The 24,510-nt window shown below is 43.9% G+C and overlaps 5 protein-coding genes across 15 annotated transcripts in view; 2 read left to right on the top strand and 3 right to left on the bottom strand.

Annotated features, from left to right (window-relative positions):
• The window catches only part of LOC132262014 (tensin-2), an 82,305-nt gene extending 68,598 nt beyond the window's left edge, over positions 1-13,707 (top strand). For 5 of the 9 annotated variants that reach the window (XM_059761125.1, XM_059761191.1, XM_059761158.1 and 2 more), the window contains 12 exons: positions 476-1,021; positions 1,463-1,522; positions 1,678-2,506; positions 8,572-8,917; positions 9,073-9,240; positions 9,731-10,189; positions 10,435-10,601; positions 10,732-10,797; positions 11,277-11,414; positions 11,480-12,067; positions 12,135-12,233; positions 12,297-13,707. In XM_059761125.1, the coding sequence (XP_059617108.1) occupies positions 476-1,021; positions 1,463-1,522; positions 1,678-2,506; positions 8,572-8,917; positions 9,073-9,240; positions 9,731-10,189; positions 10,435-10,601; positions 10,732-10,797; positions 11,277-11,414; positions 11,480-12,067; positions 12,135-12,233; positions 12,297-12,465 (3,635 nt within the window). In that variant the 3' untranslated portion in view covers positions 12,466-13,707. The remainder of the gene's footprint in view (positions 1-475; positions 1,022-1,462; positions 1,523-1,677; positions 2,507-8,571; positions 8,918-9,072; positions 9,241-9,730; positions 10,190-10,434; positions 10,602-10,731; positions 10,798-11,276; positions 11,415-11,479; positions 12,068-12,134; positions 12,234-12,296) is intronic. The other 4 variants (XM_059761142.1, XM_059761150.1, XM_059761134.1 and 1 more) reach the window with 4 other exon arrangements.
• Positions 13,708-14,046: 339 nt separating this feature from the next.
• On the top strand, positions 14,047-14,689 carry LOC132262081 (uncharacterized). The gene is made up of 3 exons (XM_059761222.1): positions 14,047-14,169; positions 14,233-14,358; positions 14,427-14,689. Exons 1-3 carry the CDS (start codon positions 14,118-14,120, stop codon positions 14,666-14,668), a joined length of 420 nt encoding a protein of 139 aa, XP_059617205.1. The 5' UTR covers positions 14,047-14,117; the 3' UTR covers positions 14,669-14,689.
• A 371-nt stretch (positions 14,690-15,060) lies between these two features.
• Positions 15,061-18,777, bottom strand: LOC132262067 (C3 and PZP-like alpha-2-macroglobulin domain-containing protein 8). Of its 2 annotated transcripts, XM_059761203.1 has the most exons (4): positions 18,471-18,777; positions 16,750-17,154; positions 15,994-16,467; positions 15,061-15,699 (listed from the first exon to the last, which is right to left on the bottom strand). In XM_059761203.1, exons 1-4 carry the CDS (start codon positions 18,478-18,480, stop codon positions 15,251-15,253), a joined length of 1,338 nt encoding a protein of 445 aa, XP_059617186.1. In that variant the 5' UTR covers positions 18,481-18,777; the 3' UTR covers positions 15,061-15,250. The 2 variants fall into 2 exon arrangements, with proteins under 2 accessions (XP_059617186.1, XP_059617194.1); XM_059761211.1 differs by lacking the exon at positions 15,994-16,467 and having other exon boundaries at positions 18,471-18,722.
• Positions 18,778-20,029: 1,252 nt separating this feature from the next.
• On the bottom strand, positions 20,030-23,448 carry LOC132261886 (mitochondrial uncoupling protein 4). The gene is made up of 3 exons (XM_059760916.1): positions 22,786-23,448; positions 21,825-21,934; positions 20,030-21,764 (listed from the first exon to the last, which is right to left on the bottom strand). The coding sequence occupies exons 2-3, from the start codon at positions 21,931-21,933 to the stop codon at positions 20,896-20,898; spliced, it is 978 nt and encodes a 325-aa protein (XP_059616899.1). The 5' UTR covers position 21,934; positions 22,786-23,448; the 3' UTR covers positions 20,030-20,895.
• A 27-nt stretch (positions 23,449-23,475) lies between these two features.
• LOC132261918 (MAPK regulated corepressor interacting protein 2) lies at positions 23,476-24,343 on the bottom strand. Of its 2 annotated transcripts, XM_059760973.1 has the most exons (3): positions 24,236-24,343; positions 24,067-24,178; positions 23,476-23,997 (listed from the first exon to the last, which is right to left on the bottom strand). In XM_059760973.1, the coding sequence occupies exons 1-3, from the start codon at positions 24,250-24,252 to the stop codon at positions 23,860-23,862; spliced, it is 267 nt and encodes an 88-aa protein (XP_059616956.1). In that variant the 5' UTR covers positions 24,253-24,343; the 3' UTR covers positions 23,476-23,859. The 2 variants fall into 2 exon arrangements, with proteins under 2 accessions (XP_059616956.1, XP_059616949.1); XM_059760966.1 differs by having other exon boundaries at positions 24,067-24,256.
• Positions 24,344-24,510: the final 167 nt, after the last annotated feature.

Genomic DNA, 24,510 nt, shown 5'->3' with positions numbered 1-24,510 from the left:
GTCTGGACTGAAATTATACACTTTTGGACTCTTCGGTGGAGTCATCTTCGAAAGTGTATGGATTCATCGTAATTGCCCCACAATTTCCAGCGCATGTTCTGCAACTTGTTTAGCATTTTAAATCGATAAATTGCTGAGTGTGTGCTTCAATTTCAAAATGACCAGTGAAAAATGGTTATTCCTCCAGAAATTTTATCACCATCCGTTCCGCCAATTGTGCATTGCGTGCCAATTGCAATAGTTTCGAGTTTAAGTTGATGATTGAGGCCAATAATACCGCAAGGATTAAGATATTACCAGAGAGCGAGCGTTGCAAATGGACTCTGGATAAAACTCCCATTATCATTCTATGTTGGAAAGCATTGCAAAATCACTTAATATATTCTCCCACTCTCGATTGAGTCTTGTGATATTGACTTTAGCACATTCCGAGTGAGATTTTCAATTAATTTTTTCCCCTCTTTGATCATTTCAGCCGCGGCGAAACATCTTCAAGGTCCTCTCGATGGTTCACTGTATGCCACAATACTCAAAAGTCCCAAATCACCGCAACACAGTCCGCCACAGCTGAGTCTTTCATCCACACCCGCGAAGCCCATTCGTGCGAGTTCACAGCAAAACCTCATTTCACCGCCGCCAGAGTTCAGTTCGCCCAAAATCATCGTCTCCGCCCATCACAGCAACACCAGTCAGGCTGTGCGCAACAGCACTCCCGTGCCCAGGAAGGAACCTGTCCACCAGACCATCCCCAGAGCCTACAGTCAGCCGCCGGCGAGGAAGCCGGGCACGCCGCAGCCACCAGAGAGGCACTCGTCCACGCACGTCGTGCACAACTACCCGCCCAACCAGACGCAAATCCGAGTGATCGAGGAGTATAGGTACAAGACTCAGGACGCGGCCAACGGAGGCGCTCCCGGCAACAGCAGAGCTCCGGTCAACGAACACGATGGACGAGAGTCCGTCCGCAGTCCTCTGACTCTGTCCATGGACTCTGGCATCTCGAGCAGTGGAGTTGTTAACAGTGAGTGCCTTTTATCCTTCAATATCTAAATCATCGACCGCACTAAGATTTTATGACTTCGTCAAGTCAACATAAAAATCGGCGCTATCAAAGGGGAGATTTTCATAATGACACTTAATTAATGAAATATTGGCATAACGAATGGGAAGAATCGTAAAAATGGCTGATTATCGAATTATTGCTCCTTGAATTTTAATGAAATCCACACGCAAATCCTTTCTGTATACACGCTAAGTTATGATAATGTGAAATTCATATATTTTTCGGCGAACTGGTTTTCTCGTCTGATTCTGGGCACGAGTAAGAAATTCACACAATTAAAATGAAGACTCCGTGGAAGCTATAAAGTGCAGAGAATCTTCGTGAAAATCTGTTATAATACACAAAGTCTCTTTTTGTAAACCAACTTATGTATGTACTTGTTTTTGTTTCTACTTGAAGGACGTGTTCAAGGATCGAGTGTGTCACCATCGAGTTTCCCCAGTCAAGCCAGCCCTCAAGGTGAATAAAAAGCCTTCCACACTCTCTCTCTCTCCTGGCACTGTCTTTCTCTCAATTAAAGTTTTCCTCTTGGTAAACAGGGTTTTTTAACTCATTTTCATTTTTTCCGTCTCTTTTTTCTGTTTCATTTTGGCTGTGGGTGTTTTCGTGAACAGACCGCCATCGTGAGCTGGATGATATCTTATCTGATATGTTGATGACTGTTCAAGATATCCCGGATATCAGTGGCAATAGTGTTAGTCAGCAGCGCGTGAAGAGAGTCCAGCAGGTGCCCTACAGTACGTCCACAGTGAAGCGCTCGCCGTCCGCGAACAGACCAGGCGACAGTGTCACTACGAAGGTGCCCAGTGGCGGCGATCCGTACGACACCGCGAGCACAGCCACCACGCTAACGCCTCCACCCAGCGAGAGTGGCCGAGAGACACCCATAATCGTCAGCGGCAAACGAAGTGTGGATCTCGAGACTCAGAGCGATAGCGCACTCGTCATGAATTTGCACAGTCAGTCGTTTACGTATCCGCAGCCGCAGCACACGGTCGAGCTGATCTCGGTGACTTCGGACGAGGACGGCGAGAATATACCCTATCACGCGCGTGAGGACTCACGACCCTTCACCTACGGCAACGTGAGCCAACAGGGCCCGCAGAGTCCGCCCGCGTCAGTCATGCTGAAAATGCAGTCTGGGTTGAGCAGCCCGTCGCTGGTGAGGAAGCAGCTCAACCAGCAGGGTCACCGCAAGACGCCCATCCGGAATGATTTCGAGGAGATGCTGAGGGAGCGCCGCGAGAAGGTGAGCGGCGAGAAGTACTCAATCAGCGATCGCACGCCCAACGGCGGCACGATGAGGTCCTACCATACGACCTCCACCAGTCCTGGCGGCTACACCACCACCGAGACACGGTGGTACAGCAACGGCTACCACGAGCCCCTCAAGAGGTCCAACACGATGGACGGAGGCTTCGGCAGGAGCACCAGCAGCGAAGGGTGAGTGCCTCTCAATGACCAATCAATGTGATCTTGCGTGTGTGTCACCCACGAGAGACCCTGACGAATGCCAAATTGTGCGTGTCGAAGCTCACATGGGCGTCAACAATGGATTTCCCTTTGCTGCGCCACGGAAGATAACGCACTTAAAAGTTTACAAAGTGTGATTTGACAGTGAATTATGTTTGCGCGCTCACATCCCAAAAATCTCACCCTCGGGCGAAGCTGAGTTTTTTTTTCTCTTTTGTCCCATGGCTAATTTTCTATCGCGCGCAGTGCCAAAATTTCACGCGATGTCTTGGCGCTCAACATACCTTTTGCAGAGTAAAAAGTGTAGATTTATAGCATAAATTAGATACATGTGTGATACACAAAATAGCTCTCAAGATAAAAATAGTGGCAATTCTGAAAATTGATGGTGAGGTGGGTGAGAAGAAATTGCCAAGAGTGGGATGGACAAAAAAGTTGTCACGATTTCAATTTTGCTCAAAGAGTGTGTTTCTCACACAAAACACAACATGACTTTCTACTACTTATTTCGTTACTTTTTTGCACGCGCGCGCGTCTTGCACTTTACGCAATTTTACTCCCATCCATCATCAATGTTTTTCAACGATGAGAATGGAATTCTGAATTATTTAGCGACACATTTAAGGCAGTGTCTTGTGTTGGAATTTTTCATTGGGGTGTTTTATGCTGTTTTTGTGTACAATCACAAAATTTTTCAAGTATTTTTTTTTTGCCATTCTAAAGTGATAAGTCAAAATTCTACTCCTCAAGTGAGAGATGAATTTCTATAAAGATTCCCAGCGCGGAAACATGTTGGATCGCGTGTATTTCACTGCGTGAAGATCAATCTCTTGAGAGATCCATGAGAACTCTCTGGCTGTTCAACCGCAGCGTTTGGATGCCACAATTGATGACTGGCTTGATTGTGTGGCATTTATTGGTATGATTCTCCATCTGTGGAGTAAAAATTACTTTTCTGGGTTATAAAATATCAGTCGCAAAGGAGTCAACCACATGAGAGATAGCTCATAAGGCATTCACTGTGCGCGTATGCGTTTTCACTCTATAGCCAAAGAGAAGCGAGCGAGCGCGCGCGCTCGCGAGGGGGGAAAATTGTGTATGGGATTTTGAAAAGAGACCCAAAGAGATTGAGGCGCCGAGCGCACATGTGTAGAAAATAATTAATTACGATGATTGCAAGGCAGGTGGATAATTGCTTTTTAATCAGACATGCTGGTGACGCTGCAACTCATCGAACGGTGTGACGATTTCGGGGAAATTTCTATGCGTAGGCGATGGAATTCACCTGAGGAAATTCCTCATTAGTGACTATTATGTGACCCAATGGTAACGGTGTCATGACGTGAATTACGATCTCACTATCTCACCGTCCAATTTGTTCGATTGTATGCTCTCCAATACCTTTTTTCCACTCCTTTCCTCTTTCTCAATCCAGGTATGACTCTCAGGCGAAGAGACGAAGATGATTTTCGGAAGCCTCTGGGGATGATTTTTCTCTTGTGTTGACTTCTTCTTGTGCGCATTCGCGCTGACCGGTTGCATGCGTGAGAAAGATGATTTGATTGAATGATGGAGTCTGACTAATAATCCTCAATTGATCTTCCACTGGGGCGCCTGTCCACGAGTCACATTGACGAATGAAGATATCAAACGTGTTTCAAAGAGACTCCACACGGCCATCGAAGGCGCATAATATGCACAGAAAAGAAATTCCTCTCACAGAAGCCAAGAAGCTGCACATGAATCTGAACAGAGTGAGAAGCGCGGCTCTGCTATTTAAATTTATTCAACGTCTCCACAAAAGCCATGTGATGAGTGAGACGAGGTACTCGCACATAAATAATCACGCGCAATCCTCTCCAGTCAGCAAGAAGAAGATGTCTTCTAATGATGTTGCACTTAAAGCTGCGGTAATTGAACAGTCAATTGATAGGGAAATTCCGCGCGACATCAGATCACGAAACACCTCACCAGATCATCAATAGACATGTCCATAATTAATGTTTATCACGCACTAAATAAGGTGGAAATTATCGATATGTGTGGGCAATTAAAATAGTTGCTCAATACTTGTGTAATTCCTCCAATTCTCCCTCTCCCGCTCTACCATTCATCCATGGGAATTATTTGTTAGATGACAGCGAGAGATCGCATTTGCATATTTGCCACTCAATGGAAATCATTCATGGATACGCAGGCAGACGGAAAGGAAAATAATAATAAGTGCTGCGGTATTGCTATGGATTTTGTATAAGGAAAAGACACATTCTCGTGTATTTGCAAGACACCTACTCGCACTGACGTGGATTTCCTCCATGTGTGTATATAATAAAAATGAAAGAAATACCAGTAAATTAACACCCCCACAGAATCGTCAAATTTAGCATTTCCATCGCAAGTTGCTGAGGGGCATTGAAAGATCGCTTCTTGCCATAATTTCATGGGAAGATGATGAGTGTAATTTGTAAGTTTGAAATTGCTGCCATCTGATCGCTACTGATTGTGTGTTCTCAAGTACAAGAGTGCTTTTTAGCATCCCTAAAAGGAAATCTCACTTATTTCTTGTCGCGCGGCAAACTAATTGGATCGGACAGACAACCTAATTTGATTCTTATGTAAAATCTCAGGCCGATGGCATGCAATCAATGCTGAAGACAGCTGAAAAATCCGCATAGATGTTGCATGACTCATCACTCGCGGTATCTCGTGAATCAGATGCACTGAAAGGGATGTATTGATTGAAGCCTCTCTCGTCTGGGCGACGCTGAGGAATTTCTGTCGCAACAAATCGAATCGTAATGATGAGCAAGTGAAGGTGATTTCTTAGCAGATAGAATAGAGACAATATACTTTTTTCTGCTCCATCGCATAATCGTCAGAGAGCGAGGATAAAAAAGGGGATTTTGCTCTACTCTATTCTGCATACAATGGCACGATAAATATTCTCCTATTCATTTGCGGGGAGCAAAAGGTCTGCAACATCATCAAAGCACATTGGGAGACGATGAGGAGACAAAATAGAAGAGATAAACGAAAATGCGCGCCTCTTGTGGGGAAATTGTCATGATAATTCTCTCGTACAAAGTGTCTGATATTGTTGGTCTTTTCTTCATTGATATTGCGCCCCCTCAACCATTACCGCGCGCGTCTACTCTCTCGAGAGTTGGGCTAATTATAGATGAGATACCACAGAGAGGAGTGAGAAGAGCTTTGAGAAGTAAAGAGTCAATTACTGACTAAAGCATACAATAATCCACCCACATGAAATTTTCACCCATCCGCCTTAATGGTATCGTCATGTGATATAACAATGAGCATTGAGCGGAGCGAGAGATAAAAATTGCACTAAATTGGTAATAAATAAGCGACTTTATAAGCCACACTCACACATCAGCCTCGTTGGAGGTTCGCTCTGTGGCAATAAAGGCGCAGTTGTGAGGTCAGTGCCAAGGTCGTGGCTCAATGGAGACATTGGCGGATGGAGTGGAAGAAATTTCACGAAAAACCCCGCGAAAGAAAACCGGTCCGCAGCTCTTCATCATGCTCATCATCATTGCGCCCAGCATCCAATGAATCTCTCGCGGCGAAGACGCGCATCCAAAAGAATGTCGAGCGATGCATTTTTGCTCCACATTCGTGAAAGTTATTTGGACACGATGCCGAAATGGAATATTTTTTTTACTATCACCGATAAATGCGCACGCAAGCCTAATTTGGAATCCAAAATCACAGAGTTATGTTACTTTTTCCTATCGAAATAGTCCTCCTAATGGAATGACAAATGTGAAGCGCGGAATTTCTTGTGTATATTGTACCTGAGGACCGGCACATGGGCAGTGGAGTGGTTATCTTATCTTATCGCGTGAGTTTTGGTACAAACAACACGCGTGAGAGAGTAAAGTACATTCAATATTTGGCGATCGGAAATGTAAAATAATAAAAAAAGAAGGGTGAAAACACGACGATAAGGAAATTTCAAAGAAATTTGCTTAAAATTAATCGATATTTAATATGCTAAAATATGTATACAAAATGATTCATGCAATATTTATCACACTAATGAAATGTGGCGTTATGGTTTTTACATGGAACATATCATCTTTCCCACATGTTTCTGAGGTTTTTTTTTGTATTGAAGGAGAAATTCGTCTCTGTTTGAGGTCTTTTGCCACACGTGATTACATTTTTACTATAATTGGCAATTTTGGGCGCTGTTTTAACGAATTGAGCAAATCATCGAAACAAATTTCATCGCGGAATTGCGCTTGTTAGTTGGCAAAGAAGCCTACAAAGTGACTTAACACCTCTGCAGGACGACGCGGAATTGTATCGCAATCTTGATCGACACTCAATTATCTTTGCAATCTCTCGTCTGCTCAATGTCCTTTCCTCACCACGCAAAAGTGTGCTTACTTGTGTGGTGACGCCGCGAAGGTTCACAAGAAGTCACAATCATGTGAAATTTCCACAAGACTTCATGGTAAGGTGAAATATCTCTAAAGCAAGTTTCCTTATTTGAGTGAATAATATTTTTATACGAGATTGACTTCTCTGTCTCTCAATTTAAAACATTGCAATGGAAGCGGAATAAATCAGGTCGAGGACTCTCCATGTGCGCGCGCGCACACACTTTCAATGGGAAAAACTAAGCCTGATAAAAGAAACTTCAATCACAAACAAATGACGTCGCGAATCGCCAAATATTTAATCTCCTTTGATTTTGCCGAGGTGATGAGACTTCTTTCTCTCGATCAATGTAATAATGCGCCAATGTTGAATGACACAAGGCCACAAGACGTATTTATGTATAAAATCGTCTGTTGGGCGGCTTGGGCTGAATCTAGAAATGTGAGTCACTCTCTGTGCCACAAGATTTTCGCGCCAAGTGCATCAGCAAGGTAAATCGCTCCTGACTCGATCTGCCAAGATGTTCCGCTCATTTGCACGTAATATAAATATTTGTGCGCGTCTTTGGCTAATTTTGCCAGGACTCTACTCCATTCTCTATATGCAATCTAACACATCAGCAGAGATATCTCTCCTTCAGTGGCTTTTCCATGGCAATACGGTACTTTGAACCGCGCTGGACGCGTCTTATGAAATGCGAACAAACACATTTTACAATTCTCGTTTTGTGGTCTTTACCAAAAATCGCATGCAACTGACGAGTGAAACACGGTCTCGCTTGGCTCTGGAGGAGCAAACTGCCTTCTCTGGAATGCGCTGGATAACTCGTTGGCCGTCCCACTCCCAAATAAGATCACAGATTAGCGTTTCTCTCCATCGGATAGCGATCGCGACAGTGTGTTCGTCAGAGATATTGGCCCCTTGATGGAGTGCTGAAAATCTCCAGAAGAGAATTAATTAGGTGATCTAATCTAAATTTAAATTAACCCACAGTGAGAAGGAAACCTCAATAAATTGTCTTAGTGGCAAAAACTCTCGAAAATCACAGATTTCTGTGGGGTTTTTAAGACATTTAGTGGTCGCTATTTAAAATTAGAGCACAATTGTCCTTCGAGGAAAACCCGTGGCAAGCAAACAATGAAGAGGCCAATTAAAAATTAATATTTCCGATACGGCACATTGAATATTCATGTGTGCAAATTTTGCCAATCCATCGAGATGGAAAGTGACGAGTCAGCCGAAATTCATTTTTCTTGTCTCATTTGGTTAATTTAAATACAATTGTTGCAAACGATGCGATCATGCTGTGAATTAATTCAGGCCAAATTCACGTCAATCATTTCGTCGATCAAATTGCTCGCCTTCATTAGGGATACTTGTACTTCAGCGCTGCGCCCGAATTCCAGATGTTTTTTTTTGTGAGAGAATGCGCGGAGTTTTGAACAAACGATTTCCACGCAAAGCTGATATTGAAATGTGTGGCAGACGAAAAACCTTGATTTCCTTCTTAACGATTCGCTTTGGCATTGATCCAAAAATAAGTGTATCAGTGAAAATTCAAGTGATGTTTTCTGTCTTCTGTTCAAGAAATGATATTCAATTGAAGGTTTTCTCTCACTCCCTGGCAGGCTCACTGGACAATCGTGGCTTCAGCTGCAGCAGCAGAAGTTGCGCGCGAGGAATGAGCAGCGGATGCGAGATGAGAGGGATGTGTTCGACAGGAGGATCCACACGGAGATCACGGGAAGGCCGTACAGATCGCGATCCAGCGCCTCGAAGCGCTACGATGGCTACACCAGTGACACGACGTTCGCAGACGAGGTGGACTATCGACGTCCTCTGCACGTGCAGACGCCCACGCGATCGCTCAATGATCGCAACTATCACACGCTCACGACCACGACGACTACGGTGAAGGAGCGTCCCTTCGTTGCCGTCCGACGGGCTCACGATCAGGCCAAGCAGCAGACAATTGTGAGTATGAGAGAGTCTCAAAGCTGTGGCGAAGGGTATTTTTTCGGCTTAGTTTTTGACGCTAAATTTTGCACAGTCGAGAGTTTGAGAATCACTGAAGATATTAAACCATTAACGCACGATTGATTACACTCTAAAACCCAAAAACATTGTAGTCATCATCAAATCCACCATTGTCTGTGTTGAGTGCGGCACCGCATGGTCACATTGCACAAGTTTCACCTCAGGCATCACAGGCGCGCCAAGAGGAGCAAAAGCAGCAGAACGGACTCTTGCTGCTGGCCAATGATGGCACCCCCCGTGCCAACGGACACGCGAGATTGGTAGGTACTTTTGGGCTATAGCAGCCCCTTGTCTATCACGCGTCCACCCACACATTGTGTTGCAATGTTATGTGACTATTCAATTTGGCGGGCGCATTTCCTCGCGCAATTTGTCTGTAAATAATCATTGATGGAGAAAATTACACAAGCAGAGCCAGAGTGTGACTCAAGATGGTAAACATTGAGGCAGAGAAGAAGAAGAAGAAAAAAAACAGAGATAATTTCTCAATTAATTTATTGCCTGACTAAATTTACCTTTTTATCTCACTCCCTTTTTTTCGTGTCGCATCATCACTTCACACACAATATTTTGCTCTTTGTGATTATGGCCTTCCTTTTGCAATGCAGCATAATTTAATATTCTTTCTGATAATTTTTTTTAGTTTTATTTGCATGACTAACTTGAAAATTGTTCATTTTCTCTCTAATTTTTTTGAATTAAAACCACCTTCATCATCATCCTGACCCATAATCACACACACACAATCAGTCAGAGGGATCGTCGTCGCCCACGTCTTCAGGCACAAATCCCAGCAATTCAAGCAATTCCAGTGGCGAGAATCAGGAGACGCAGCAAATGACATTGAATGATCTACTGGAGAAGCTCAAGTGCGAGACGAAGGAGATCGAAAGGTTGCAGGATCAGCGGCGAGAGCTGCACAATCCGCTGGCCAATAACTATAGTGCCACCGTGAAGCGGAAACCCGCTGTGAATGCGTACAGTCTGAAGGATGTGATGGACGATCTGGAGGAGTTCACGAGTAGTCATGAGAAGAAGCGACAGAATCGATTACCTGGCGAAGCCTTGACGAACGGTCATGCGCGCGCGGGTTTAACGAATGGTTCTGAGTCGCCAGCAATTAGGAAGATCAATAGTGAATCAGAGAATAGTTCATCTGTCTCGCCGAGTCTCTCTGAGAGAAGTAATGGCGTGTCTTGGAGCGATCAGGTAGGAGAGAAGATCACCTGACAAAATCATCAAACCATTCATCCTCTTGTGTTTGGCTTCTTAACACTCTTTTTGGTCAAATGAAACAGTCAAAATTATCTGCATGTTCTCTTGTTCATTGATCGTTGTGTGAACTAATCAACAAACAAGAAGTACACTGACTCAGTCCTCGTCCGAAGAAGTGCGGAGGAGTGGAAGAGAGTGGAAGGAGAGAGTAACTAAAGTGGGTTGTTTTCCATTTGCAGGTTCGCGAGGAATCAATCTCGTCCTACAATGACGACTTTTCGCCAATTAGTGGATCATCGAGGCCTGAAACTCCTGCTTTTCCGGTCACACCGCGCACGCCGTACTCTTTTGGCGTCAACGGAAACACGAGCCCGGCTTTGCCACCCAAGAGTCCGACATCACAACGGTGAGTTCACTGGAAGATCAATATTTTGTGGTGTTGACCAAGAAAAACAGTCAGTCAGTCGTGTCAAAAGTTATAGAGAATCTTGCCCTATCTCACCTTGTCTCTTTGAAATTATGTGTCTCCAAAATAGACGATTTGGCAATCCTGCGTGGTCTTTGAGAAGTCAAAAAACGTCCGTCTCAACACACGACTGGAGGTTAGAGCCGTGAAAATGTATTGCAATATAAATCTCTTGTCCACACATTTACTTCCTCTCTCTCTGTCTCGCTAAAACCAATTCGAAATTCTCTCCATTTGGAATGTGTTTCGTTTTCATTTTTTTTGGAATTTGTTATCTTAACATTTTTTGTCTCTCCCACTTAAAAGATGAGTTTAACAGCATTCTGTCCACCTCTGTTCTCCCACATTCATTTGACAAAGCGCACGGAATTCCACAGACATTTTCTCGCAGAAGAGCATCAGAGGAAATTTATAGAGAGCATGGATCGTAGAAGAGAATGCCAATTTTCCCAGATTTTTTCTTCATTTGACTATTTATCCTCTAACTCTAATGTTGTTGTTAACAACCTTAGATTTGATAGATTCCTTCGTCCTTAAGATCGTGAAAGTGTCTAAATAGGTTGTGATATTTCTGGTAGAACTTGACTCTATGATTGTGCGCATTTCCATCAACAGCAAGGACCTCTATTCTGGCCATCAAGTTCATCATCTCGTGAATCAGAATGATTCGGTGTCATGCTACACGTCTCGCAGGAACTCCACCACTTCTACTGCCAACAGTGAGCCTCAGGAAGTTGCTCCACATCACGTCAAGTGAGTAGGATTGCGCAAAGGTAGAGCAAGAATCTCACCGCCATAATCGGCATTTTCTTCTGCAGATTCGTTCGCGACTCCTCCAAATACTGGTACAAGCCCAACATCACGCGCGAACAGGCAGCTAATCTCCTTCGTGACGCTGCTCCGGGTACTTTTATCGTCAGGGACTCCAAATCCTTCGCCAATGCCTTCGGTCTGGTGCTGAAAGTGGCCTATCCGCCGCCGCATGCGGCCAAGGGTGGCTCTGGAGATGAATTGGTGCGTCACTTCCTGGTGGAGCCCACAACTCGTGGTGTTCGTCTCAAAGGATGCGCCAATGAGCCAGTGTTCACATCTCTCTCAGCTCTGGTCTATCAGCACTCAATCACACCCTTGGCGCTGCCCTGTCGCCTCATCATCCCCGAGAGGGACATCCAGCAGTCGGAGTATCCGTCGCCGGCGCAACAGCAGCTACTGCTGCACGGCGCCGCCTGCAATGTGCTCTTCCTGTGCAGCGTGGAGACGGAGAGCCTCACTGGACCGGAAGCGGTGAGGAAGGCGGTGACTCTGCTGTTCTCTCGGCGACCACTGCCGTCGCCTACGAGAGTGCACTTCAAGGTGACCAACCAGGGAATCACGCTAACGGACAACACTCGCCAGCTCTTCTTCAGGTTGACAATTACTCTGAACAACTTCTCATTGAATTGATTAACAAGTAGATTTGTGGTATATTTGCAGAAAACACTATCCGAACATGAGTATTTCGCACTGCAGTCTGGATCCGGATGAGCGTCGCTGGAGTGTTCCGGCATCAGGAGACATCCCCGTGGTGAACAAGTGAGTGTCGGCAATTGATCCTCTTGTGGCAGCAGTGAATTGATGTTTTTCCTTTGTTTTTAGTCGAATCTTCGCCTTTGTCGCCCGTCGCTCGTCCTCATCAATGGACAACGTTTGCCACATCTTCTGCGAACTGGAACCCACGCAGCCCGCCACGGCGATCACATCTTTCGCCAACCAGGCCATCTTTGGCGGCGTCACGAGCCAACCGGCCATCTCTCGAGCCATCTAAAAACGCCTCCTCGCAAGAAACTCTATCTTAACCTTACAAGAGATGCGCGCTTATTCGCAGAATTAACACACCAGCAGAAGAAGAAACACATTAATTGCCTTTCATTGTAAATATATATAATTGATCCAACCAAGCCCTAACAGATCTGACTAGGTAAAAAAAAGAAAAGAAATTGTATTGCAATAGAGTAAAAAATAGAGAGAGATTGGAAAAGAGACGGCACTTGAAAGTCGTATGAGGAATTGGAGTAAATGAATGCACAAAATAAGTGCATGAAACGAATTAAAGTGCCATACCATTTCATTTTAGCCACAGAAAAGGGAGGAAAAACATCTATTTTCATAGGAATCATTTAACTCTATATCTTTACTAATTTAACGAAAAAAAAAGAAACAATGTCTACTTTCTGTTCTTTTATCATCTGTTTTTGCGCCTCGTGTGAAGCTTGAGTTGTAATTCTGCAGAATTACAGCCTTAAGATGTCCCTCTGTTTCTTCATTTTGCCCTACTTAATCGGTCTTTGTACAAAATTATGCAAATCTTTCTTGTCTTTGCGGAAGTGTCTTTCTTTATCAAATTTAAAATATATTTCTCTTGATTTGTTTTAAATGAAAAAATAAAATTCTTTAAATGTTAATACAATACGAACGAAATGCACGAGCATTATTATTACTTAAATGTGAATATATATAATTTTTTCAAAATCCTGAGAAATTTACAAAAAAAATACATGAAGAATTAACAAGAGAAAATTGTACATGAGAGAGAAGAGCGATCAATTCGTGGATCAACTGGAAAAATGCACCGTGCTGCAATGCAGACACTCTTCTCACTTATCAATTGGCGTGAGTGAGAAGAGATCATCAGAGACCAACTCTTGATCGCGCAACTTTGTAATAAATAACTATTGTACACTAATATTTATAACGAAAAGCATTATAATTGCGTAACAAATTAATTTATAATCAAATATACATAGCGTGCCTGAACGAAAAAAAAGAATCAATTTATGCGGAGAAATTAACATTACTGAGAAAAGCAAACACACAATATTATACATACAATACATAACTAGTCTTCAGGAAAAGCAACTGAATTATATGGTTCTAAAAGTCACTTTGAGACCAGCAAAAATGATTTTCTTTTGGCAGCTCCAACGGAAGATATTATACATAGAAGGATGATAAAAATGTAATAATTGTATTAATATTGAAAAAGAAATATATATGTGAATTTAATTTATTTCAAATGATTTTTTATTCCACCAATTTTGCCAATATCTTTATCTATGATTGGATTTCTCTAATAATCTGTTTTTGCTATTCAATTGCCTACATTCCGGCAAATCAAGAACGTGGTGAAACTGTCCAAAAATTATCCGTTTGAAAAATATGAATCTTCGTAGAATCAAATAATTTGTTTATATTTGCACGTAGTAAAGAATTTTTGCAATACACATAGAATTGATGTGAAAATATCAATTATAAATAAAGCAAATATTTAAAAAGCATTGCATCAGTGATAAGATAAAGTCACACTCCTTCAATGGATTTATCAAGTGATTTCGCTCATCTATAAATTGATCGAGATTTTCCTGCGCTGTCCAGTATATCTGTAGATTTTCTCATTTAAAGTTTTCCAATCAAAGTGAAATGGAAAGAGCACTTTTATACACACTCCTAGTCATTCTTGGACTGACTCAAGGCAAGTCAATTTATCATAATTAATTTTTACGTTGATGCTCAAGTTTAATTTCCACATACACAGCGTCTGCTTTGACGTGCTACAATTGCAATTCTCTTCAGCACAAAGATTGTGCCAATTCTTTGGACACTGTAGAGAAAGTCACTTGCCATGCAGGAGAAAATTGCGCCTCGGTATTTTTTACTCTCCGTAAGTTTATTGTTTCTAAATACAAATTTCTAATAACAATTACTCATGAGATTTCTTCTCTCCTGCAGAACCAACACCGTCGTCAGCTCCTATTTCTACTGTGATAAGAGGATGTGCTTCGAATAAAGTGAAATGCAGTGATCTGGAGCAAAATACCGAACAAGTGGTGACTGATTGCACCCTGTGTGACAAGGATTTGTGCAATAACAAAGTTATGGGAAGTTCAAGTGATTCCGTGAAGCTGTCGAGTGCAATTTTCTCTGTATTCCCATTGCTCATCGCTGCCATGCTTATTAATCACTGGCAATAAATTGCTTCATTTCTATTGAAATATTGTGATATTGTCTGTCTCTTATCACTCTGATATGATAAAATGTGCTAGTTGGAGCCCAAACAAATCATAGGTGCGCTTTTAAAGGTATTTCTTGATGAAAAATAAACATTTGTTGCATTCCAATTCCACTAATCAGTGCATCAAAATTAATCAATTAAATCTACAACTTCAATGACTTCTTATCATGTTTATCGTGTGACTAAAACTAGGTCTAGACACATTCAATTGAGCAAACGCCAATTTTTCTCAGTGTGCAACACATAGAAAGCCAATTTTGATACGATTCAACAATTCTCTTATATTAAGAGGTGGTGTGGTTTCTCATATTTCTCTGTCGATCCTTTGGATGTCGAAGCATTGAAAACATATTTGCAATTCAACATATATTTTGTGCCTTTATTGCTTCAGCAATTGCATATTTAAATAATTTCACAAAATTTTATAAACTGTTTCGTAAATAAATCAACTTGCAAAATCCACAAATTTTGCATGTTTAAATAGCATAGAAAAAGAAGGAGATTCGAAGGGACTTTGCGTGAAGGATGAGTAGTGCGTGATTCACTGAACAAAGATCTCGTACTGGTCGTACCGGAGCTCCTCGCCTCCGTACGGAATGTAGACGCATCCGTGGGTCGGCTGCACCTTTCCCACTGTCACGGTGCCCTCGTGAGTCGCCCGGCCGACGAACAGTGGCTCGCCCTCCTCGGTCTCGCCGCCGGGCAGAGCGTTAGGCGGAATAGCTGAGCCGGAGCCGGTAATCCAGCTTCCACCACCGCATAGCACTTCATATTCGGACACGGCGTTCTCAGCTCCGCCCCACGCCACGTAGCAGACGCCGTGCGAAGGCACCAGCTTTCCCGGGATGAGACCTCCGCCGTAGCGTGCGCGGGCGACATAGAGCTGCTCGCCGTCGTGACCGCCGGGAACAGCGCCGTCGGGAACCTGGCCATTGCTAGCCGGGACCCAGCAGGCAGAGCCGCCACTCGAAACCAGACCACCTGGCGCGTCTGCAAGGGAGAAAAGAAGGCAAGATTAGAGGTTGATTCGTGAAAGAATTCACAGAGATCACGATACTGAAGAGACATGCAGTTAAATCGTTCCTGGAAATTTAATTAGAGACTATCATCAGAGCGACCACTCAATTCTGCTTCATTAATGCAGTCTGGTCTCCCTCTCTTATCGATTGTGCTACATAATTTAGTGGAAAATTAGGCCAATTTCACCTCCTACCAAAGAAGCCCCCTCGGGATTAGAAGCAGAGCATTGCGGACAGGATTATTATCAAAGCGACCACAAAATACCTCGGCGAGGCGGAAAGGGAGTGATATGGGGAGGAATCTGTCCGCTCTGGCCGTCAAAGTGGAGCCTCCACTTGCCCGTGGCGCCCCAACCAGTGCGCACGGCCACGAATCTCACGGGGAATCGCACGCTCTCGGGCGCCTCGATCACGAGGGGCCCCCGAGGGCCGCCCTGGCGCACAGACAAGTGCCCATGGCGCCACTCCACGTGGAAGGTGGTGAAGTGAGAGGCGTTCAGGAGATTCGGCGTGTCCACGCGCACACGGTCGGGCGATTCACGGTTCACGCGAATCACGCTGGCCGTGTTGTTCCAGCCGCCCAGGATGATCTCCGTGAGTGGTTTCATGTCGCTGGGCTGCGGCATGAGGCCGATGTGGCAATTGGAGGGACCCTTGAACTCCACCGCGAGAGATCCGTGCTCCAGCGCCGGAAGGAAGCTGTACTTTAGATTGTCGGGTGTCTTCATCTCAGGTCCACCTGATGATGAGTGATGAAGAACACGCCCAAGAATTATATACAAAGGATATTAAGGTAAGGGCGGGAATTTAGGAGCTGGCAATCAGAAGCTAGTAAGGCTATAGTCCTAATCAGGCTATAGTAACAAAGTGAAGAAAAACCTTCCGCAAATATGTGACCTCATTCTTCAATGAATGACTTTTTGTATCTGCATGTGTGGCTGTATGAGTCATCATTCATTCTTGACCTTTGATAGCTTGTTATTGATTCTTATCACGAAACAGTTTCTATTGGGCTACACACCTTCAATCTGCCAGGATCCACTTGCTCCCCATCCAGTGCACACGCCCACATAGTTGAATGGACAGTTGTCCGGGTCCTGCCACGAGAGGAAGGCAGCAGCCTCGCCCTCCCTGCCTACAGTGATGATCCCGTCCATGGTCCAGCGAATCCAGAAGCCGCGAAACTCACCGGCGTTCAACACGTCCGGCGTCTCGGCCTCCACGACATCGGGCTTCGTGCGATTCTTCCTGATCACGGACTTGGTGTTGCTCCAGCCGCCGATGAAGACCTCCAGCATGGGGTCGGATTCGGCCGGTCCGGTTGTCAAGGCCAAGTGAGCGTCATTCGGAGCACGCACCTTGAAGTTTACGATGCGATTCGTAACCGGGTAGAAGCGGTATTCGAGTTTATCTTCAGTATCCACTTCTGTTGGTGAGATTAGAAACATGTGATAAAAGTTGGCTCATTGGAAAATTTAATAATATATGCACTTATTCTAGAAAATGTAATTATTCTAAGTTCTGAAACGCCTAAAATTATATAAATATCATGATATTTTGAAAAATATTCTCTCACAGCACATTATTATGACCATTGTGATCATCTCTTTATCAACTCTCTGTATTAGCAATATAATAGCCTATAACGGTCACGTGCACAGTGAGACAATGTTGTGCCAAACATAACTGCACCATTCCTCATAAAATCGCCAAGTGGCCAAAATTGTGGCTTCACTAATTGCTGACGCGAACGTATGTGTAAATGGAGTCATAATTTGCATTAAATTGCACACATCAATGCTATATCACGCTTCTATTTTTATGTGTCTATTCAATTTTCTGTATCTCTCGAGCGATGACATCATCGCTGAGTCTCTTTCCCGAGAAGGCGTTCGAAGGGAAAAAGAGTGCCTTTATGCATGGAATCTCCTCTCACACAGATCGAAGGTGTGAAATTGTCGCTCATGTGACCGTCGAAGAGAGATGGTGTTTATCGTTGCATAGAGAAATTCGCGCGAGAGAATGTCGTTTTGCCGGCTGTTCTTCACGCGCGCGGAGAGAAATGAGCCACGCCTTGAAGACGGACTCATTCTTGCTCCTCTTTGTGACCGACACGCCAACTTTGGCGCCATGCCAATCGATGATTTTTATTTATAATCCTGCAGAGATTCCTCTTTGCATTGCGCGGCTCCGCGCCTGAACTCCGCTAGGAAAATATTTGGTATATCTAATGTGTGAAAATCAATACATCAAATAGTGGACGGGAAAATTGTTGCTTCGCTGGAATTTTTTTTTTCTTCTTCTATGTTTCGAGAACATCTTCCAAGGATAGAAGAATGTATATAAAAATTTGTGCGCAATTTTCTGTGTCGCGGTCACACAATGTTAATTCTCTCTCACACACATTTTCAGCTTCTCCCACCGAAAAACTAATATGATGAAGAATGCTCGTCAGTTCCAAATGGGAGCTCCACAGAGGTCACGCTCTGCTGGACCTGGAAATTCTTATCAAATGCTAATTGACTAACGCCAATATTTGATCTTCTTGCATCGACAAAGTCCACTGGATCAATTTGATTGGACACAAATCCCACGGAAAAGTACCCAAAGTCACTGAGAAAACCTTCTGAATATGGAATTTTACGTGAAACTCGATGAGATCATCCCGCAGAGTGATGAATTTTTCACGATTTTCCACTGTGAATGGCGATTGAGATGACAATGTCTGATCACCAAACTCACCGATAGGCATTTTTCCTGCGGCTTAGAATCGACTTAACTGGCACAAAAACTGGGAAAATGGAGAGAAGTTCACTGAAGAATGCTCAACGAAAACAGTATTCAATGAATCCACTGCTGAATAGCCGCAACTACTGAAGCCGGCAAACATTTGGTGGCGCTTTTATAACTTCGGTGACTCAAGCGTTGGTTCTCTCATCCCACTCGCAAATTGAGGTCAGAGCTGCAAAGCCCACAGATGAGAGATTAAAGAGAAACTGAGAGAATATATTGCGAGCAATATTATGGGCAAAGAGAACTCATTGGATCAACTCTGATATTGAGCATTCACCGGCAGGTTTCCGCTCTTCTCTAGCTTTCTCCCCATTGCTGGCCATGGAGAGAGAGACAGCGAATGAATCGTGTGACTGTGTATTTATCAAAATCCAGCATTTTTGTACAATTTTGCTAAATAAATTAGTAAGAATTTCGTCACTTCACGTTTGAGGCGAATGGCTTCGCTCTTTCTTGCTTTTTGCACCTGCAACTGACCCACGAATTAATTTGGACTTCCTCGTTTGATATTCCACACGTTTGTCATTACGTTTTATTGCGGGATGATTTCATTTCGCTCTCTAGAATAGTCCAATTTTTATGGCCTTTCTGTGCTGCATTGCATACAATTGAGCTCTTCACCGTTAAAATCTTTGAATACCTCGGAATTCTTAAAGGCGTCACAGCTAGCGAGAAGTGAGTTTTCAGCCTAGGTTCCCTAAGAAAAAAAACTTCCTTAAAACAAACAGGCTTTGTCTCATAATTCTTTGGAAAATCCTCAGTAGTTTCTGAAAAATCAGATAGAATCGATAGAACAAAGGAAATTGAAGAAAATTTTCGTCATGAAGCTGCAGGAGATTTTGATTCATCCGCTAACTGTTGTGGTGTTCTTCCACCTGGTGCTCAGGAGAAGCCTGTTCTGGAGTCCTTCACCCTATGCATACACAACAGTAATGAACACCGGAAATGCGTCCTATTTCATCCTCTTTTCGGTCATCATTGCTCTGGTGGAGCAGAAGAGACTCATGCAACCTTATCTGGAAGACATGAATCCCTGCTTGAGGTACATAATCCTCCTCTGCATGTCTCTCGTGATCCTGGAGACAGCAATGATCCTCATTTGGACGAACATTGAAATTGTCTTGAGAAACATTTGTCGCTTTGTGCTACTCAACATCTTCCGCTGCACCGATCTTCGCCTCCGGACAATTGTGCCAGAACTCTTGATCACAGTCTTCAGCGTTGGCGTACTGACCATCGCTCTCACCCATACAATGTCTGGAAATCGCGCTTTGATCAAGATCAACGCTCTTCTTTCTATGTAAAAGCATTTCGTAAAAGCCTGTAAATTGTTGACAAATAACACTGCTAAATTCTTCTGTGACATCATTTGTGTTTTCGTCACCAATTCAACCAATTCATCACCAATACTTTAGTCATGCGGCAGTATTTTTAGCCTCTTTGCTAATACCTTCCAATGACATCAACATCGTCATCAGTTTGCCCTCGACCAAGAGAAGTCATTTGCCTTGTGATTTGCATCGATCTCTCTCTATTTTATTATACAAATATCATATACAATATGTACAAGAGAGTGTACAATTTATGTTTGCAAATCGGGTTGCGAAGAAAGTCTATAAACTATACAAGTTTTGCTCCCTGCAAATTGTTAAACATCAATCAAATCTAAACTCCTCTAAGCTATACACGTTAATTGCACTCTAAAATTCCATGAAAAATGCCATCAGACCTGCTTCTAGTCTAATCTCTATTTATTGATTACAACAAAATCACAGCTATGATTATATGATTAGTGTCTCACAAAGAGATCATCCACTCTACGACACATCGCCTTATCGCTTAACTCTGATATTGATGAAAGTCAAATTGAGCAAATAAGAAATGCAAAGCAGTCCAGAACTTCTATTTGGTGCTATTTTCCATTAGTTGCAACCATTGAAGATGGTGGAAGTACATAAAATCATTAACAAGGCAGTTTATTATTGTATAAGAAAATATCGCCCAATAAAACCCTTTGAAACTTAAGTAAGAAAATATATTTCTTCTCATCAATGATCTCTTTGTGGTGATAAGTCAAATGGTTACAGAAATTGTTTGCTAATTTCCTTCGCTAAAACTATTGTTACTACGTAGTACCTCTTGATTGCCATATAAACTGAATCTCCTGAGAATTTCTGTTGGATAAAAACGGCTAAAAGACATTATATGGCATAAATTCTACTCGATTCTGGATTAACGTGTAAAATCGAAAACATTGGCCTGAGTTCATTTTGTGTCCACGATTATAGAGAAAACGGCTTTAAAACTAAAAGGGAAGTAAAATGGTAATTCTATTGGGTAACGCAGAATCAATTGAGGTGCCTCGTGAAGATCTTCAATAACCGCCAATGCCGAGCATTGAGCGGATCTGCTCGAAGGAGAGCCAGAAGGTGAGCGACCACGGCGCCATGCGAATCCACACGGGCAGGAAGCCTTTGTACAGCGCGAAGAATCCCTCCTTGGACACTGTCTTCATCAGGCAATCCACGCTGCCCTTGTAGAGAAGACCACGTCCCGTGCTATCCACCGGCTGGTTCATAATTCGCGTCTTCACAACATCCGCCGGCGTGCCCATCGTTGCCGCCACGAGACCAGCGCACACAGACGACGCTACGTGCACGATGTGGCAGTCTGGCAGTCCCGTGCGTCGCATGATCGTCCTCTTCACCGTGTCATACGTGGTGAGATCGCCCAGATTCACCAGAGCCGCACGCTGAACATTGGGCACGCTGCCCTTCCATAGCCCTCGCACGCCGCCGCGCTTCACGATCTCTCTGAATGCATGCGCGGCACTGTGGACGCGCGGCTCCAGGCCCATCAGTCGCCTCTTGCCCTCCATCTGGCACTGCACCTTCACCAAATCCGCCGGCGACGCCATCCACTGCGCCAGAGCGCCGGCCGTGACACCGCACAGGGCTGACTTGTGTATCGGCAAACTTGCGTTCTCATGACTCGCCGTCATCATGCTCTTCCGCAGTGTGTCATACGTCACGATGCGCACCCCACTGTACACCACGTGCCGATAGAGCGCCGGTGTGACGCCCTGCCACAGCTTCAGCGCGCCCTCCTCGCGCGCAATGCCCAGCGCAGTGGCCAGCATGCCACGATGCTGCGTCCGGGAGATCATGCCGTCCACCTTCACGCTCGCCGTCGCCTCGCCCTGGATCTGGAGGCGCGTCTTAGTCAAATCCAGGGGATAGGTCACTACAACGAACCACAATTAGCCTGTCAGCATAGACATACCTGTTAAGGGCAATTGCTCACCTAATTCCGCCATGTTCGCCGCTATCACGGAGACGACGTAGGTGCAGAGAAAGGAGTCCGCATAGTGATACTTCACCGGACGCATTTCCGTTCTCGTGGTCTGCTGCATTCTGGCATGGGAAGAGTTCTCTTAGAGCACACTTTCGTCATTCTATTGTTTTGCATTATAATTAGACGGGCGTTCAAGGGCGTATTTACATAAGGATTCAGCGAGAGGTGTTCATCGCAAAAAAATATAACTTCAATTGACGCAACAAACAACAATTAACGTGCACTGCACATTTTTAAAAATAAGATTAAAAAGGAACTCTTTCGTTTCGTGATCGTAACGTCAAGAAATTGAACAATTGCTTTACCAAATGAGTAGTTTAAAAAAATAGCTTAATTATATTCCGTGTTTGTGCACAGACTAAAGCGACCTTTAATTTGAAAGATAAGTAAATTTTCTGTAAAAATTTTTTTACACCTGGAAAATTTAATGATAAACTGTCGCACACGCGACATTGGAGTCACAGGAATGTTAAACTTTTTTCCTACAACGCAAATGAATTACGCACACTTTTTGAGGGAAAATTTGTATACGAAAGTATTGATAATCTCCTAAATACGCAAGCCTTCATTATTGGGATTTAATCAGGGATTTAATTGCCTTTCTGTGAGTTCTCTATCACACTGATAAGCTGCTTCACCAGAAGCGTTTTTCGTTTTTATCAGTGTAATTCGTGTAATTACCCAAAGATACCACCAGTTGCGGCCGAAACACCGCATCTTGTGTATCGCATTTCTGCGATGGGGAACCCCCAGATGCTCTCTCGCTCCCTCATTCATCTCGTGGCCCTCAATCTCACACTCTTGCAGGCCGCGCTTGATGTGTATTGCCGCTGAATATTTACATGGCAAATGCAGTGTTTTCTTATCCGATTATGTAACGCCATAATGCAGAAGAAGAGACATGACTTACTTGGCGCTCACGTTGCTTTGCCCAGCCGATTGACGAACGGATAATCCACAGATTCTATTGCGTCGCACCCTCGGGAGTCAGTCGATGGGATTGAGATCACACCATAGCGGCCCCAGAGGCCGTCAGAGAGCCCAAAAGAGGCCGGAGAGCAGCGACGAACGAATGGGAAACAGTGTTGCGAACTGAGGCCACGATTCGCATTATCACAACTCTGTTTTTATGGGCGCTGCTATTGATCTGATACAGGGAGGGCTCGCGTTTATCTTCCACACGCCCCAGAGAGCTGACGAATGCCAAAATTAGCACTGGACACGATAGCAAAGTGCCGCAAAATGAGTGGGGAACACTATCAATGTTGTCCTAGCAAGAGAAAGTTGACTGTTCGGACTCTTCCATGTTGTCTATCGTCTTCAGAGGTGATTGGCTGCGGCCGAAGCACTTTTCACAACTCTCACTGCGTCTCTTTTCCCACTCATTATCAATTTGCCATGGAAAAATGCATGCAAATGGGGTCGATGAAAATGCACTCTTTGCTCGCCACACGAAAACAATGCACTTTGACAGCAGCCCAGCTGACTCGCTCGCGCCACCATGGAATCGCCCATTTGTTTACCTCACGCCGTCATGGGTCGCTGTTTCCCGTTTTCAACTTTGATTAAAAAAAAAAAACAAGAGAAGAAAAACCAGCAATCAAATGAACGATTATCTTTATTTCATCTTCGAAAAAATGGTCAAATATAAAATAAAATATAATTTAGAGTCATAACAGTAATACTTTGAATTCAAAGGGATTTAGAGGGGATGATACAAATCTATATTGAAATGTATCAGTGCAAAATTTCAAAAGAACTCTGTGAGATTGTGGAAATGTAGCGTCTCTTTCGTGTGATTCTCCTGAATAGCATGTTTTATGCTACTTACAGACCACTATGGAATACAAATAAGATATTTCTCCCTAAAATTATATCCAAGATAGAACAGTTAATCTCGGTTCTGCTCTCCAGAAGTGCAGTGGAATAATCAATCCAAAGAAATCGTCTGTTTTCCCACGCTCCGAACGACGGCGTGCCGCCTCTATTGGTGTGGGCACGTCTTCTGGACATTCTGCACCATCCTTCGGCCCCACCAGCTCTCCAGGTCAAACGGTGTGAAGTTTGCAAGTCGAGATTCAGGTACACTTTTGTAGAGGACTGGAGAGCCCTGTTCGCTGACCTAGAAAGAGTCCCAAAAAAATACGCTCAAAACAAATCCTCATCGCACCCAATATCTGTCGCTTCTCACCTTTGTCCAAGCCTCTTGAATGTACTTGATTAGTTCATCGTGGTGAGTCTCCCGGATCGGCTCCGGAAGCCTCCCCGAGGAAGCAAGGGGCGACTCTCTGTGGTCTCGTGGCCTAGAAATGTTGGACATGTTAGAGCCCCCGCGCGCGTGCCTAACGAACGCCACTTGCCTCATGTTGCGATCCATCGTGCACAAAGCTACAAAAGTACCCTCGACAATACACAAAAATGCCGTGAAAATGCTGAGAAAGGGGGACTTTTTCGCGTTTTTCGCAGACGATCAAAATTTTCTTTGTTTTGACAGCGACGCGTCAGTATTGCCCGATCGCAGACTCGAGCAGCGCCAACTGGTGGCAAAATCGCCGTGCGAGCGATGGTGAAAGTTTGAATGGAGAGAAATTTTCTCTCCCAAAAATTGTACAGTTTTTTTGTCTAAACAAACACC

The sequence above is a fragment of the Phlebotomus argentipes genome, unplaced genomic scaffold, assembly GCF_947086385.1.
Source record: "Phlebotomus argentipes unplaced genomic scaffold, Phlebotomus argentipes genome assembly contig_46, whole genome shotgun sequence".
NCBI lineage: Eukaryota > Metazoa > Arthropoda > Insecta > Diptera > Psychodidae > Phlebotomus > Phlebotomus argentipes.
This window is presented reverse-complemented; position numbering and strand designations above follow the sequence as displayed.

Coding starts and splice junctions, on each gene's coding strand:
- LOC132261918 (XM_059760966.1), bottom strand. CDS start 24,252: ATGGATCGCAACATGAGGCAAGTGGCGTTCGTTAGGCACGCGCGCGGG. Junction 23,998..24,066: donor TTCAAGAGGCTTGGACAAAG/GTGAGAAGCGAC, acceptor GACTCTTTCTAG/GTCAGCGAACAGGGCTCTCC.
- LOC132261886 (XM_059760916.1), bottom strand. CDS start 21,933: ATGCAGCAGACCACGAGAACGGAAATGCGTCCGGTGAAGTATCACTAT. Junction 21,765..21,824: donor GGCGAACATGGCGGAATTAG/GTGAGCAATTGC, acceptor GGTTCGTTGTAG/TGACCTATCCCCTGGATTTG.
- LOC132262067 (XM_059761203.1), bottom strand. Junction 16,468..16,749: donor TGGATCCTGGCAGATTGAAG/GTGTGTAGCCCA, acceptor ACTCATCATCAG/GTGGACCTGAGATGAAGACA. Junction 15,700..15,993: donor TCCCTTTCCGCCTCGCCGAG/GTATTTTGTGGT, acceptor TCTCCCTTGCAG/ACGCGCCAGGTGGTCTGGTT.
- LOC132262081 (XM_059761222.1), top strand. CDS start 14,118: ATGGAAAGAGCACTTTTATACACACTCCTAGTCATTCTTGGACTGACT. Junction 14,170..14,232: donor CATTCTTGGACTGACTCAAG/GCAAGTCAATTT, acceptor CCACATACACAG/CGTCTGCTTTGACGTGCTAC. Junction 14,359..14,426: donor CTCGGTATTTTTTACTCTCC/GTAAGTTTATTG, acceptor TCTCTCCTGCAG/AACCAACACCGTCGTCAGCT.